Source organism: Notolepis coatsorum (genome assembly GCF_963971535.1).
Source record: "Notolepis coatsorum genome assembly, chromosome: 5".
NCBI classification, from domain to species: domain Eukaryota; kingdom Metazoa; phylum Chordata; class Actinopteri; order Aulopiformes; family Paralepididae; genus Notolepis; species Notolepis coatsorum.
The window spans coordinates 149,676,940-149,691,928 of NC_140169.1; the positions used below are offsets into that span (position 1 = coordinate 149,676,940).

At 47.7% G+C, this 14,989-nt stretch overlaps 1 protein-coding gene across 1 annotated transcript in view; it reads left to right on the plus strand.

Annotated features, from left to right (window-relative positions):
• rap2aa (RAP2A, member of RAS oncogene family a) overlaps positions 1-13,963 on the plus strand; it is a 41,378-nt gene extending 27,415 nt beyond the window's left edge. Inside the window, exon 2 of the mRNA XM_084314594.1 lies at positions 12,270-13,963. Within this exon, the coding sequence (XP_084170720.1) occupies positions 12,270-12,507 (238 nt within the window). The 3' untranslated portion in view covers positions 12,508-13,963. The remainder of the gene's footprint in view (positions 1-12,269) is intronic.
• The last annotated feature ends 1,026 nt before the right edge of the window (positions 13,964-14,989 follow it).

Genomic DNA, 14,989 nt, shown 5'->3' on the forward strand with positions numbered 1-14,989 from the left:
ACACTGGAATTTAAAGGGTAAAAATTCTAAAATTCCTGCACCAGAATGCAGGAAATTAAGTCTTTGTAACAAAATAATTCCTGGTTCTCTTAGAGAGAGAATGAAGGACAATTGCTTGCTGTGTGTGAGAGAGAGAGAGAGAGAGAGAGAGAGAGAGAGAGAGAGAGAGAGAGAGAGAGAGAAGAGAGAGAGAGAAAATTAAGTACATTTGCTGAAATACAGTTGTTCTTAATTTTCTCACTTGCTATGTGAGAATGTTAGTTATTATGTTCTCAATGCCCCTTGCATTGTATGAGTTGTATGGAAGAGTTTGCTCTAGTGCTACCCCTTTGTACATTGTGGCTGTGTCTGACAAAAGTTTACAATAAATAATGGTATTAGGAATACATTTGCCTCCTGCGTGAACTGTGCATAGCTGAATAGACTGTATTTTAACGTCGGCCATATGGTGGTACATGGAGAGCCAGCTACGTCCTCAGCTGGTACTTTGTGTAAAAAGTTTGAGAACCACTGATTTAGAGTATTTAAACCCCGCCCCCACGGCTCAGATTGGCTCAGAAAACACACCAGCCCATTTCCAATGGAGTGCAATAGCTCCGCAAGGCAGTAGAGGGCGGTGTTGACCGTCTGCCAGCTCAGACAGGGTCTGAAGGGTCTGCAGAGGCTGCAGCCATGAATTATGAATAGATATAGCGAATAAAATAAACAACGATCCCAAAATAACTCATTGTTGGCGCTGAACGCATTGGCGGGCAATAATGAGTTAACTCGTTCTTGGCGCAGATTGTGTTAAGCACTTTGAGCTGCATTCTATGTATGAAAGGTGAAATTATTATTATTATTATTGAGCCAGAACTAGGGCCGCCAGACAGGACGTGTCCTCCAGACAGGAAGAGGTGTCCTCCAGACAGGAAGAGGCTGTGTCCTCCAGACAGGAAGAGGCTGTGTCCTCCAGACAGGAAGAGGTGTCCTCCAAACAGGAAGAGGTGTCCTCCAAACAGGAAGAGGCTGTGTCCTCCAAACAGGAAGAGGCTGTGTCCTCCAAACAGGAAGAGGCTGTGTCCTCCAGACAGGAAGAGGCTGTGTCCTCCAGACAGGAAGAGGTGTCCTCCAAACAGGAAGAGGCTGTGTCCTCCAAACAGGAAGAGGTGTCCTCCAGACAGGAAGAGGCTGTGTCCTCCAAACAGGAAGAGGTGTCCTCTAGACAGGAAGAGGTGTCCTCCAAACAGGAAGAGGCTGTGTCCTCCAAACAGGAAGAGGTGTCCTCCAGACAGGAAGAGGCTGTGTCCTCCAAACAGGAAGAGGCTGTGTCCTCCAGACAGGAAGAGGCTGTGTCCTCCAAACAGGAAGAGGCTGTGTCCTCCAGACAGGAAGAGGTGTCCTCCAGACAGGAAGAGGCTGTGTCCTCCAAACAGGAAGAGGCTGTGTCCCCCCCCCCCCTAGGATGGGTGTTTGCAGAGAGAGAGAGAGAGAGAAAGCGCGCGCTCCAGTACAGACTGGCTTTATGTAGGTGTCTGTAGTACATGATGTAGGCTGTGTCTGTAGGCTGGACATCACCGACATCTAAGAAGGGAGATCCCCCCCTTGAATGGCCCTTCTAAGGTTTCTCCCCTCCACATTGCCTGTGTGGTGCTTTTTTCCGATTGCTAGTTTTTTTTGTCTGGAAGCGTTTGTTCTTGATTTATTGTGATGTTTCTTCTCGTCTTGTTTAAAGAAGACTTGTCCGGCCCATGGGTACATTAACCTGTGATTGCGGGCTTTACAAATAACTTTGATTTGGTTTTATTTGATTTCAAATCAAAATCAAATCAAATCAAATGTATTTGTAAGGCCCGACAACACACGTTAATGTCCCCATGGGCCAGACAAGTCTTCTTTAAACAAGTCAAGAAGAAACATAACAATAAGTCAAGAACAAAATAAGAACACCATAAAGTCCAACAAATTTAAAATAAATGAATGCAATGCGAACACTCCCAGACATACCCACGCGAAGGTAAGGAAAAACTCACTAAAACCTAACAATAGAGAAAAATGCACCACAGGCAGTGTGGAGGAGAGAAACCTTAGAAGGGCCATTCAAGGGGGGATCTCCCTTCTTAGGCCATGTTTAGACGGAAACGCTAGCAGGTGAATCCGAAAGAAAAAAAAATCGGATGTGCCTTTTGTTTATACGGCAACGGCATTTTTGTGGGGAGAATCCGCAAAAAAGTGAGACCACTGTTGTGGCTGATGGTTGTTAACACAGCAGGAGACGATAGTTCCAATTTCAACAGGCAATTTGTTTAATGAAAGAAAGTTTAACAGCAGAGCTATGGATCAGCAGACGGTCACCACAGTTGAAGAAAAACACTCTAACTTCTCAATCCCTCTGCTTGTCCCATAAATCCCTTCTCAGCCCTGCCCCCCCATGACAGATATGATGACGTACATATTATATCAGATATGACATGACGTACATTAAAATGACACATAGATTTAACATCGAAGAGAGATGCGATTAAGTGAGATGTGTGTGTGTATATGTATGTGTGTGAAAGAGAGAGTCAAGATTAGTGAGATGTGTGTGTGTATATGTGTGTGTATGAAAGAGAGAGTAGTGAGATGTGTGTGTGTATATGTGTGTGTATGAAAGAGAGAAAAGATTAGCGAGATGTGTGTGTGTATATGTTTGTGTATGAAAGAGAGAAAAGAACAAGATATGATGTATAAGATTAAAGCACCCGATATGATGTACAAGATTAAAAGCACACAACGTGATGTACTGAAATGTCTATCTGCCTATCTCCAAGTTGTTTTAAGAACATCAGCCAGACCGTCTTTCAGTACTGCTTAGTTGACCCATATTAAACTAGTTCACTTCATATACACATTTTCCCCAACACCACCTTCCTGGGTGGAAATCCTAGAAACGATACATTTTTGCGCTATCATCTGAACAGTCAAACCGCATAAAACTATGACGAAAGGCTCTCGTCGCGTACTGCTTGTGTCACAGGCATGCGCCAGTAGCCTAGAAGCGTAAACAAAGCGAACAAGCATGTCTGATTATATCCATGGAGATCACCTGAAGGCTACATTGGCAGTACTTTTAAATACACAAGAATCAGTCCAGTGGCTATCGCAACTATTAGTGACTGGAGCCACTGTCTGTGTGAATCTGCTTTGGATGCCTTTGGTCCAATCACATTCCCCCACCCACAGTCTGCGAATCAGAGGCAGAGTAGGGCGGGTCTTCACAGCATGCCTGGTTGTCTCAACGTCTCAACGACCTGAGGCAGTGTAGCGTTTGGGTTGCGTGAATATTTTCCCTAACGGAGTTGCACTTCCGCGTTCGGTTTGTGCGATCTGATTGGCCACTGACGTTTCTGGTCATGTGACATCTGCGCCAATCGTGTGACAGCGGGGCTCCGTCGTCTCGAGTCGACACAGCCTCGTCTGCACGCAAAATTCCATCCCGAAACACTAGTCTAAACGCAACATTAAAAGTGAGACCGCAAGACGACTTTTGCGGTTTCTGTTCAGACTCTCTCTGTCTAAACATGGCCTTAGATGTCGGTGATAGTAGTGTTGCAGACTGACCGTTGGTAAGCATGCACTCATGTTGGTAGTGAATACTGAAATTGGTATCAGATTGAAGGATCTTTAGTTGAGTCACGTCAACGTTGAGGTCATAGGTCACAGCCTAGCTTCTCACAGCGGGCAGCCTGGAATCACATCTTCTTCCTCTCTCTGTAGCTTACAGAGATATCTGGTTAACCGTCTGTAGTGTGGTAGTGAAAGGGTTAACCGTCTGCAGTGTGGTAGTGAAAGGTTAACTGTCTGTAGTGTGGTAGTGAAAGGGTTAACCGTCTGTAGTGTGGTAGTGAAAGGGTTAACCGTCTGCAGTGTGGTAGTGAAAGGGTTAACCGTCTGCAGTCTGGTAGTGAAAGGTTAACCGTCTGTAGTGTGGTAGTGAAAGGGTTAACCGTCTGTAGTGTGGTAGTGAAAGGTTAACCGTCTGTAGTGTGGTAGTGAAAGGGTTAACCGTCTGTAGTGTGGTAGTGAAAGGGTTAACCGTCTGCAGTGTGGTAGTGAAAGGGTTAACCTTCTGTAGTGTGGTAGTGAAAGGTTAACCTTCTGTAGTGTGGTAGTGAAAGGTTAACCGTCTGTAGGTGGTGAAAGGGTTAACCTTCTGTAGTGTGGTAGTGAAAGGGTTAACCGTCTGTAGTGTGGTAGTGAAAGGGTTAACCGTCTGTAGTGTGGTAGTGAAAGGTTAACCTTCTGTAGTGTGGTAGTGAAAGGGTTAACCTGTAGTGTGGTAGTGAAAGGGTTAACCTTCTGTAGTGTGGTAGTGAAAGGGTTAACCGTCTGTAGTGTGGTAGTGAAAGGTTAACCGTCTAGTGTGGTAGTGAAAGGGTTAACCTTCTGTAGTGTGGTAGTGAAAGGTTAACCTTCTGTAGTGTGGTAGTGAAAGGGTTAACCGTCTGTAGTGTGGTAGTGAAAGGTTAACCGTCTAGTGTGGTAGTGAAAGGGTTAACCTTCTGTAGTGTGGTAGTGAAAGGTTAGCCTTCTGTAGTGTGGTAGTGAAAGGTTAACCTTCTGTAGTGTGGTAGTGAAAGGGTTAAGCTTCTGTAGTGTGGTAGTGAAAGGTTAACCGTCTGTAGTGTGGTAGTGAAAGGGTTAACCTTCTGTAGTGTGGTAGTGAAAGGTTAACCATCTGTAGTGTGGTAGTGAAAGGTTAACCATCTGTAGTGTGGTAGTGAAAGGGTTAACCTTCTATAGTGTGGTAGTGAAAGGTTAACCGTCTGTAGTGTGGTAGTGAAAGGGTTAACCCTCTGTAGTGTGGTAGTGAAAGGGTTAAAGCCCAGCAGTTCTTCCCAGCTGGGAACAGGATGGTTGAGATTAAAGTCGACTGGGGATAATATTCAGGTCTCAGATCAAAGTCGGCTCCTTATTAATACGTTTATTTCGCATTGGAACCTGCCGCCCTCAGGTCTCCTGCGAGACGCTCTGGCTCCTCCTGATGGCTTAAAGGAGCATCACAGCCGCTTATTCCCCCGTGTCTCTCTCTCCAGCTCCGCTTGGTTCGTTGTCACCTGTTACCACAGCGATCAAGGATGAGGGTGAGAGTGAGGTGTTTTTTTTCAGTCAAATAAAAACATACATAATTTAGGAGGATGAATATTTCAGGGGGCAGTGCCGGCCTTTGGAAGCTCTGATGATGCTGAGAAGGTGTCTGGGGGCGCGGACTTCTCCTGTGGTCTGATATCGTCTGCATGGTCTGTGGTCTGATTATATCGGCCAATATCATGACGGACGTCATAAGGCCACAGGGGTTCATGGCCACAGTTCAAACCCCGCTGCACAACCTTCACACTCCACTCTGGTCGGTGGCAGTGACTCAGTGAGGCGCCCGGATGTGTGTCACCGGCCAGGCTACAACCACTCGTCTACCGAGGCTGACCGCCCGCAGGTGCCACTCCTCGGGCAATCAGCCCAATCAGTGAGACGAGTGGCGTCTGGGAAGGGGAGAAAGAAAAAGGAATAAATACAAAGACACCACATACAAACAACATAACAAATATTACATATACTAACCTGATGTTTACATGGTGTTACAAATACGATAATAAATGATAATGACCAACCCACGTACGTCACACTGATTAATCGATAACAAAATAGTCGTTAGTGACAGCCCTAAACATTAGTCCAAATATCATCCCAGTCAAACTCAGAGTTTGTAATCAGGGTATCTGTAGGGTATTAAAAAGTCTTAAAAAGTATTAAATTCATAATTCTCAATTTAAGGCCTTAAAAGGTGTTAAAAAGTCTTACATTTCATTTGAACAGGTATTAAATTGGGGAGCTCCAGTAGCTCACCACGTACCGCGAGTGCTATTTCAGCGCCGTGGACAACCGTGCTCGTCACGGATCTGGGGCTGAGCGAGTTCGAATCCCGGACTGCAGCCGTGCCTTTCCCAGAGTGTCTTCCCCCCCATCTGAACCCTTTCAGCCTGCTTCTGTCGGTCGAACTTGACCAAGTATAAATGTGATAAACGTATAAAAGAGCCAGGGAAATGGCCAAAGTTTAAAAAAAAAAGAACAGGTATTAAATTTGGGGGGGGGGGGGCAGTCGGGAGATGGAATAATATTGAATATATGAAATGTTTTTGTATTCAAGTCGTTGTTTTTTGTGGGGCTACCGGGAGCTTGGTGCGTCTGGCGAGAATTTAAATCTGCGCACAAGTGCAGCCGCCAGTTCAGTGTTGTGTGTTTTTATTGGTTTTTGCTAGTATGGTCGTGAAATTGGTATAGAATTTAGCTCTAAGTGGCATTAAAAAGGTCTTAAAAAGTCTTAGATGGCACTGAGTGCGTTTTCGGGCCTCCTGGAAACAGTCCAGCTCCATCTCGCCCGCCACACGGCAGAGAGTTCAAAGGTCACAGGATTATGGTTCATTCCTGCCCTCAGGGGAAGCAGGGTCCTATCCATTTCCTGTTCACCAGCGGGTCATTCCCTCCCTCCCTCCCTCCCTCCCTCCCTCCCTCCCTCCCTCCCTCCCTCCCTCCCTCCCTCCCTCCCTCCCTCCCTCTCTCCACTGGTTAGACATAGCATCATGAGAATACAGTCCAGCGCGTGGGACAGAGGAGGAGGCTTCGGGCCAGGCTGCCTTCCTCCCTTCCTCTTCCTCCCTCCCTCTCTCCCTGCCTCCCTCCCTCCCTCCCTCCCTGCCTGCCTCCCTCCCTCCCTCCCTCCCTCCCTCCCTCCCTCCCTGCCTCCCTCCCTCCCTCCCTCCCTCCCTCCCTCCCTCCCTCCCTCCCTCCCTCTCTCCCTGCCTCCCTCCCTCCCTCCCTGCCTGCCTCCCTTCCTCCCTCCCTCCCTCCCTCCCTCCCTCCCTCCCTCCCTCCCTCCCTCCCTCCCTCCCTCCCTCCCTCCCTCCCTCCCTCCCTTCCTCCCTCCCTCCCTCCGTCTCTCCCTCCCTGCCTCCCCCCCTCCCTCCCCGCCTCTCTCCCTGCCTCCCTCCCTCCCCCCTCCCTGCCTCCTTGTCTCCCTCCCTCTCTCCTTGCCTCCCTCCCTCCCTCCCTCCCTCCCTCCCTCCCTCCCTCCCCCTCCCTCCCTCCCTCCATCCCTCCCTCCCTCCCTCCCTGCCTCCCCCCTCCCTCCCTCCTTGCCTCCCACCCCCCTCCCTCCCTCCCTGCCTCCCCCCTCCCTCCCTCCTTGCCTCCCACCCCCCTCCCTCCCTCCCCCCTCCCTCCCTCCTTGCCTCCCACCCCCCTCCCTCCCTCCTCCCTCCCTCCTTGCCTCCCCCCCTCCCTCCCTCCCTCCTTGCCTCCCTCCTCCCTCCCTCCTTGCCTCCCACCCCCCTCCCTCCCTCCCCCCTCCCTCCCTCCTTGCCTCCCACCCCCCTCCCTCCCCCCTCCCTCCCTCCCTCCTTGCCTCCCCCCCTCCCTCCCTCCTTGCCTCCCTCCTCCCTCCCTCCTTGCCTCCCCCCTCCCACCCCCCTACCTCCCTCCCTCCCTCCCTCCCTCCTTGCCTCCCTCCCTCCTTGCCTCCCCCCCTCCCTGCGCTCGGATCGCTGGCCCGGTTCAGAAAGCAATATTTCAAGACGATGCACAACAACGTTTTTTAATCAAATTATTTATGGATGGCAATGATTTATTGATAACTGCCTTTACGTGCCAGAGACATTTTCACTTTCGAGCGCAATTACGCCTCGAGCGTGTGGTATTTGTAATGCGTTTAAAGCATGCATTAATTCCCCGTGCATTAATGTGCAGGGACTATCGATGACTGTCTTGACTGGAGGCAGAGAATGAAGTCACTTTGCTCTGATTGACTTCTCCAATACGGACTTATCTATTTAGCCTGACATCAGATCCCCCTACATTATGGATCACCAGCAGACACAGGAGAGCACAGCTATGATACCACATGGAGGACATTAGTGAGCATTTCTTATTGCAAAGTCCATGTTGCTCTTAAAGGAAAACGCCAACATTTTGGGAAATTAGCTTATTTGCCATCTACCCTGGAGTTAGACAAGAAGATGCATACCCTTTTTCTTCTGTGTGCATGCAGTAGGAGTAGGAAGACACGCACCGTTAGCCTAGCTTAGCGTCAGTCACTGGAAGTAGGTTCCTCCATTAGCCTAGTTCCCAATGTCTTCCTACTCCTACTGCATGCACAGAGAAGAACAAGGTATGCATCTTCTTGTCTAACTCCAGGGTAGATGGCAAATAAGCTAATTTCCCAAAATGTTGGAGTTTTCCTTTAAAACCGCAGTGCGTGATGTAGACAGGCAGTCGAAGACCGTTGTTGATGCAGGTGTTGGCAACAGGGACCCTTTCTGCTCCACCACTTGGGTTGAAGAAAATCGGGAGATGGCTGAGGAGAAAAAGCCAATTGGTGGTAAACTGCATTGGGTCCAGTTGCAGATGCTATAGGACGTCCCCCCCAACTTCTCTGATCCATCTTCCTCTGTGGAAATATGAACGAGAGCCAGACCAAATACGTTAAATCATAAACTCTGGAATGTTAACACCAGAAGCGCACATAATGAGTTTCCAATGTAGAGTCTCTCTCTCTCTCTCTCTTTTTTGAATTTCTTTTACACATGCAAAAAAAAATCAATAAGTGATGCCACTTATCGATTTCACGCAGTTATGTGGTCTCAGCCTTAAAGGTCCCATGTTTTGCTATTCCTTTCACTATTTGGGCACTTTTAAACAATTCCTGTGAGTCTATGGAACACATCTGTAAGTTTTTTTTTCCAAAAAATTCATTGTTTTGTATTTCTAATCAAGTACTCTCTAAAGCAGCATTTTTCCACTTCAAGATTTCAAGCTGTTTTGGGCTGGCCTCCGCCCATAAGCGCTTTGAGTGACAGTCACCCACACAGCGTGATACATATGAGAGAGAGAACGAGCGAGAGAGAGAGGATAGATTGCTCCGTGAGCGTGCGTGTGCGCTGTGTGAGCGGCTCCTCGCGATTGTGTGTAAAATGCAGGTGGAGAGAGGGGGAGAGTCGGGGAGAGGGAGACCGCTTCCGCATTATTTCCACTCGCTCCGTGGTAGAGCGAATGGTTGATTGTGGGCGGTGACTACAACCAGATCAGCGCCTTGCCACGTAGGATAGCGAGTCAATTCTGAACGGCTTGGTTCAGTGGGGGAGGATCTTGTCTGAGCTGAACTGAAGAAACAGGAGTGGCTAGAGATTTCACATCAAATCAGTGTTGGTACGACCCCACATTGCTAGAAAACAATGCTAAACACTAGGGCTGTCTTAAATACGTCGAAGCTTCGAAGCTTCGTTCGATGGGCATGGGATTCGAATATGAAAATAAAATTTGAATATATTAAAAAGATTTATTAAAAAAATGTATTATTATTATTTTTTTTTTTTTGCAGAATCAACTCTGCCTCTCTTCTTTAACTACAACAAGCAATGCTGTTTGTTATTTTTAGATGAGGTCGGACTGCCTGTATCAGTTCCGCAACCGTTCCTATTTCCGGGGTAGGCCTGATTGGCCCCGACAGGCACGTGACCCGCCTCGGCCACGCCCCGCGGCAGCCCCAGCGGCAAGCGCGCTACTGCTGGAGTTCGCTTCGCCTTTCACATCGCTGCCGTTGGCGAAAGCAGGATGAGAGGCGAGAGCGTAGATTTCGCTGTGTATCATTTAATCATTTAACATTTGAAAGGCATACATTGTTGTCATACAGAAGTACAGAATACTTTTATCCAAAATGCTTCTTACTGTTACACTGTTAGAGACTGTGCTAGACAAATTAATGACTAATTCGGTCAGAAATAACGTAACTAATAACGTTAGTAAGCACTGCTTATATGCTTATTATGTCTGCGGGGTACAGTAAACGTTTCTCCCGGTACATTCTGAAGAGCACACCGCTGTATGTTGGAGAACCAGCGGTCTTCCGCTCCTCCTCACTCGAGTGAGACTAAAGCCGTGCACAGCTCAGCCCTGTGAGACGCGAGCAGGAAGGAGCTGGGAGTCCTTCCAATCGGAATATGTTGTTTCTTTACACATATGTTGGATTATGAATATGTCTTTATAGCTACAAATGAATGCTGCCAGGCTGGTCCGCGACCCTCCGTGCTGCGATCACCAGCGGGGAGAATATGCTCACGCGAGCGGCATCGCTGAGCTCTGGTGACGGTCTTATTGGGGCTTATGTCGAGAACAGCAGTAACACAACATTGCAACTGTTGTGTTACTGCTTTCTGACCGAATTAGTCATTCATTTGTAGCTATAAAGACATATTCATAATCCAACATATGTGTAAAGAAACAACATATTCCGATTGGAAGGACTCCCAGCTCCTTCCTGCTCACATCTCATAGGGCTGAGCTGTGCACGGCTTTAGTCTCACTCGAGTGAGGAGGAGCGGAAGACCGCTGGTTCTCCAACATACAGCGGTGTGCTCTTCAGAATGTACCGGGAGAAACGTTTACTGTACCCCGCAGACATAATAAGCATATAAGCAGTGCTTACTAACGTTATTAGTTACGTTATTTCTGACCGAATTAGTCATTCATTTGTCTAGCACAGTCTCTAACAGTGTAACAGTAAGAAGCATTTTGGATAAAAGTATTCTGTACTTCTGTATGACAACAATGTATGCCTTTCAAATGTTAAATGATTAAATGATACACAGCGTAGGGCTGGGCGATAAAACGATAACGATAACTATCGTGATAAATTATTTCCTCGAAATAAACATGAAACGTGGTCGCAAAGTTTCGATATATCGATTTTCCAAGCTTGGCTCCGTTCAGCCTCGGCTCAGCACACTCACTAACAACAACCAACGTTACGTGATGACGTGCTTACGCACAACAGCTAACAACCAATCAGTGAAGGAGATGGCCGAGAGCGAAGTAGACCCGGAAGGAGGTAGGACTCACTCAACAACAAGGCTTGCTAGGCTAATTAGCTTGCACGGCGATGTTTTATATATTTACGTGCCGAGTATGTGTGTGGCGTGAATTCTGAGGCCACGTTTATAGTAGTGGGGGTATACAGTGGACGTCGTTTCAATATATTGTGGCGGAAGAGAGTATTTTAGTGTCATATTTAGCACATTGTCATGGAATACACCGCTTAGGACTAGCTCACTAAGCTAGGCTAACTAGCTTGCACGGCACTGTTTTATATATTTACGTGCCGAGTATGTGTGTGTTTTGAATTCTGAGGCCACGTTTATAGTAGTGTGGGGTATACAGTTCGTTTCAATATATTGTGGCGGAAGAGAGTATTTTAGTGTCATATTTATTGTCATGAGATACTCCGCTTGTCGGCTAACTGCTAACGTGCGCGGACTGATGACGACATCAACTCGACTTGAGACATTCGCAGCAGCATAAGAAGTTAATTAAACTTGACAGACATTATATCGACGATAATTATCGATATCGAATTATATGAAAATAATTTTATAATTTTATCGCGATAACGTTTTTGGTCATATCGCCCAGCCCTAACACAGCGAAATCTACGCTCTCGCCTCTCATCCTGCTTTCGCCAACGGCATCGATGTGAAAGGCGGAGCGAACTCCAGCAGTAGCGCGCTTGCCGCTGGGGCTGCCGCGGGGCGTGGCCGCGGCGGGTCACGTGCCTGTCGGGGCCAATCAGGCCTACCCCGGAAATAGGAACGGTTGCGGAACGGTTGCGGAACTGATACAGGCGGTCGGACTCGGCACTGACAGATTTGTGTTCATTGTGCTGCTTTTATAAAGCCTCAAATGACGGCTTACAATATTTCATGAAAGCAAAGTGTTTCGTTTGTCTAAGATTTAAAAAGGTTTAAACGTTACAGCAGTGACAAAGTTGAACAAAGTGCTGTACAAGTCCCACAAAATTTTTATTTTTTATCATTTTCTTTTTTCTTTTTTTTTATCTCGAAGCTTCAAATTAAAATCGAATCTCGGCCCCGAAGCTTCGAATTCCAAAAAGAAATTCGAAGGTCAGCCCACTGGAAAAATTTAGATTTATTTTTTAGCGTTTATCGCTTTTTACTACCGGGCAGTCCAGTAGAGAGAGAGAGAGAGGAGGAACGGGAGACAGAGTGGGGGGAAGACATTCGGCAAATAACGACAGGTCCGGGAATCGAACCCGGGTCGGCCGTGCCGCGACTCAGCGCGTTATGTGGTTCGCCACTGGGGGGCGCCCGGAAAAGGCCATTTATAAGACAGGGGACCTTTAAAAAGCTGTAAATGCACCGTTACCCTTATGAACAGTTCTTGTTTTGCGCGCGTATGTCCCACAGGTACGAGAAGGTGCCGGTGATCCTGGTGGGGAACAAGGTGGACCTGGAGGGCGAGCGTGAGGTGTCCCAGGGCGAGGGCCAGGCACTGGCCGAGGAGTGGGGCTGCCCCTTCATGGAGACCTCGGCCAAGAGCAAGACAATGGTGGACGAGCTGTTCGCCGAGATCGTGCGGCAGATGGACTACGCCGCGCAGCCCGACAAGGACGACCCCTGTTGCTCCTCCTGCAGTATACAATAGCCAATCACACGCGGCCGGGGAGGCGGGGCCAGGAGGAGACAAATGGGGCGGGGCCAGGAGGAGACCAGAGTCTACTTATAGAGGAAGTCAAATCTGGCTTCCAGCAGAGAAATATACATAGACACACATACACACACACACACGCACACGGACACACACGCCTAACTAAATGGACGATTAACAATCTCATGATGGTTTGAACTTGGTGGATTCTAACTATTTTTTGGTGCATAGAAATCAGTCATGACATAATTAATAATAACGATTCATCAATAACGAATGGGGGGATTTGAACGCAAGGAATTTGCCGCAAGAGAAATGGACAGACGGAAGAAGGAACGTGTGACTCGCCTTATGTTTCTCTTCTATGGTTTTGTTTGGGTTCCTCTTTTCTTTTTTTATCGTTTGGGTTGAGGAAAAGGAAGCGTCGTCATCGTCGGCGTAGAACTTTACCGGGACAGGTTTTCTACTTGTTTAGGTTGTTCTACAACTAATCTGCTTTGGTAAAAAAAAATAAACAAGAAAAAAATTATAAAAATAAGGATTTTGTTAACATTTAGTTTTTATGACCCGACTTTCCTCACAGCCACATCTAGTGGGAGCTTTCTAACGTTACGTTGCCATGACGATAGCAATAGCTACTGTAGGCTACTACACACACACACACACACACGCTCACAGACCCCAGATCAGATCATTCCTTCACATGTTTTTTAACATTCGATGAATAATTGATTAGCGTACCGGGGCTTTCTCTCTACCGTCCTCGTCTCACGACGGGCCGGCTGGTGGGTTTTGTACTCATCGCCGTGCCGACGGGCGGAACCAAAGCATTCTCTCTCTCCCTCTCTCTCTCTCTCCCTCCCCCCCCTTCTCTCTATCCCACCCTCCCTCCCCCCTCTCTCTCTCTCCCTCCCCCCTCCCATCCCTCTCTCCCCCCCCCCCCCGGTTGTTTATGTATGCAGAGTATTCTAAATGTATAGTAACAAAATAGTAACAAGGATGATGATGGCGACGATGTTGATAATGGCGATGATGATGATGATGATGATGATGATGATGATGATGATGATGATGATGATGATGATGATGATGATGATAACAAGAATAATCAACGGTAGTGTAAATATTTTGTATGGAAGGCCCCGGCTCAGAACACGTGGGACATGTCGACTGTATGCATGGCTCGTCGAGAACAAACTAACTAAACTGACTTTTATCGTTATGAGATTTAAAACTATAGGCTGTGGAGAAAAGAAATGTGCAAAAAGAAAACCCGAACACATAACACGTCTGGATATGGACACTTTGTCTCTCAACTGTACATATATGTTGCCACGGGAACCAAGCTGTCCCCCCGTGTTACCATGTTTCATTGTTGATTTTCTATTTTTTTATGTGACCATTTCCCTCTTTAGCCCCGCCCCTCCCCCCTCCCCCCTCTTTAAATGAATGGTGACACAGTTTCATTTGACACCTAAACAATTAAAGTGAGTTTAACACGAAATGTGTCAGACTGCTGAGCATTGAATGATGACCAAGGGGAGTGGGGGGGGGGGGGCAATTTAAGCAGGGGGGTCTGGGGGGCACTTTAAGCAGGGGGGTCTGGGGGGGCACTTTAAGCAGGGGGGTCTGGGGGGGGGCACTTTAAGCAGGGGGGTCTGGGGGGGGGCACTTTAAGCAGGGGGTCTGGGGGGGGGGGCACTTTAAGCAGGGGGGTCTGGGGGGGGCACTTTAACACTTTGAGTGCCGGGACACGTCTTTTCACGTCTTTGCTGGCCATGCTAAAGTTGCCGGGGGACGCTCAATATTTCAAAAATCTGCGATCGGATTCATAATGTCCCTCCGCTGGCCTGAGATCCACCAGCAGGACCCACTGAGCTCTCTGGCGGTTCAGGAGCGCCATCTGGTGGCCGATCGGCGCAATCGCCAAAACAGGATGTTGAATAGAGGTTGTCATGACGACCGTAGTACTTCCGGGCGCTCGCTATGGTTCATGGGACTCTGGCTCGTCCCGCTACACGGTGATCGATTGGCAATAACTCGATAAACAACATGATTTGGACGTATATACCATTATACAAGCTGGAGATGGACCGGGTAAAAATATATCCCATAATGATAAAATTTCTACTCAACGATGATCGCCCAACGGCGCGCGGAGACTGGGGTGAGTTTCAGCGTGTAACGTTACCGTCTTAGATACTAACTGTTATTATCAACATTTGACCCACATTAGATGATTGGTATAACGCTGCCCACGGAATTATAAACGCCCCCTCGCCCATCCGGTCAACATCAGATGACGTGTAGTAACTTCTAGAAGTACGTCTAGTTGGAATTTTTTATATCGCGCTGATTGCCATCAAACTGTATTTCATCATCAATATAATGCATTTGGGGCTATATATCACGTTCTGGAGAAAGCTGCAGAAAGAGATGAAAACATACTTATACATTAGACCATACTTTACTATGAATA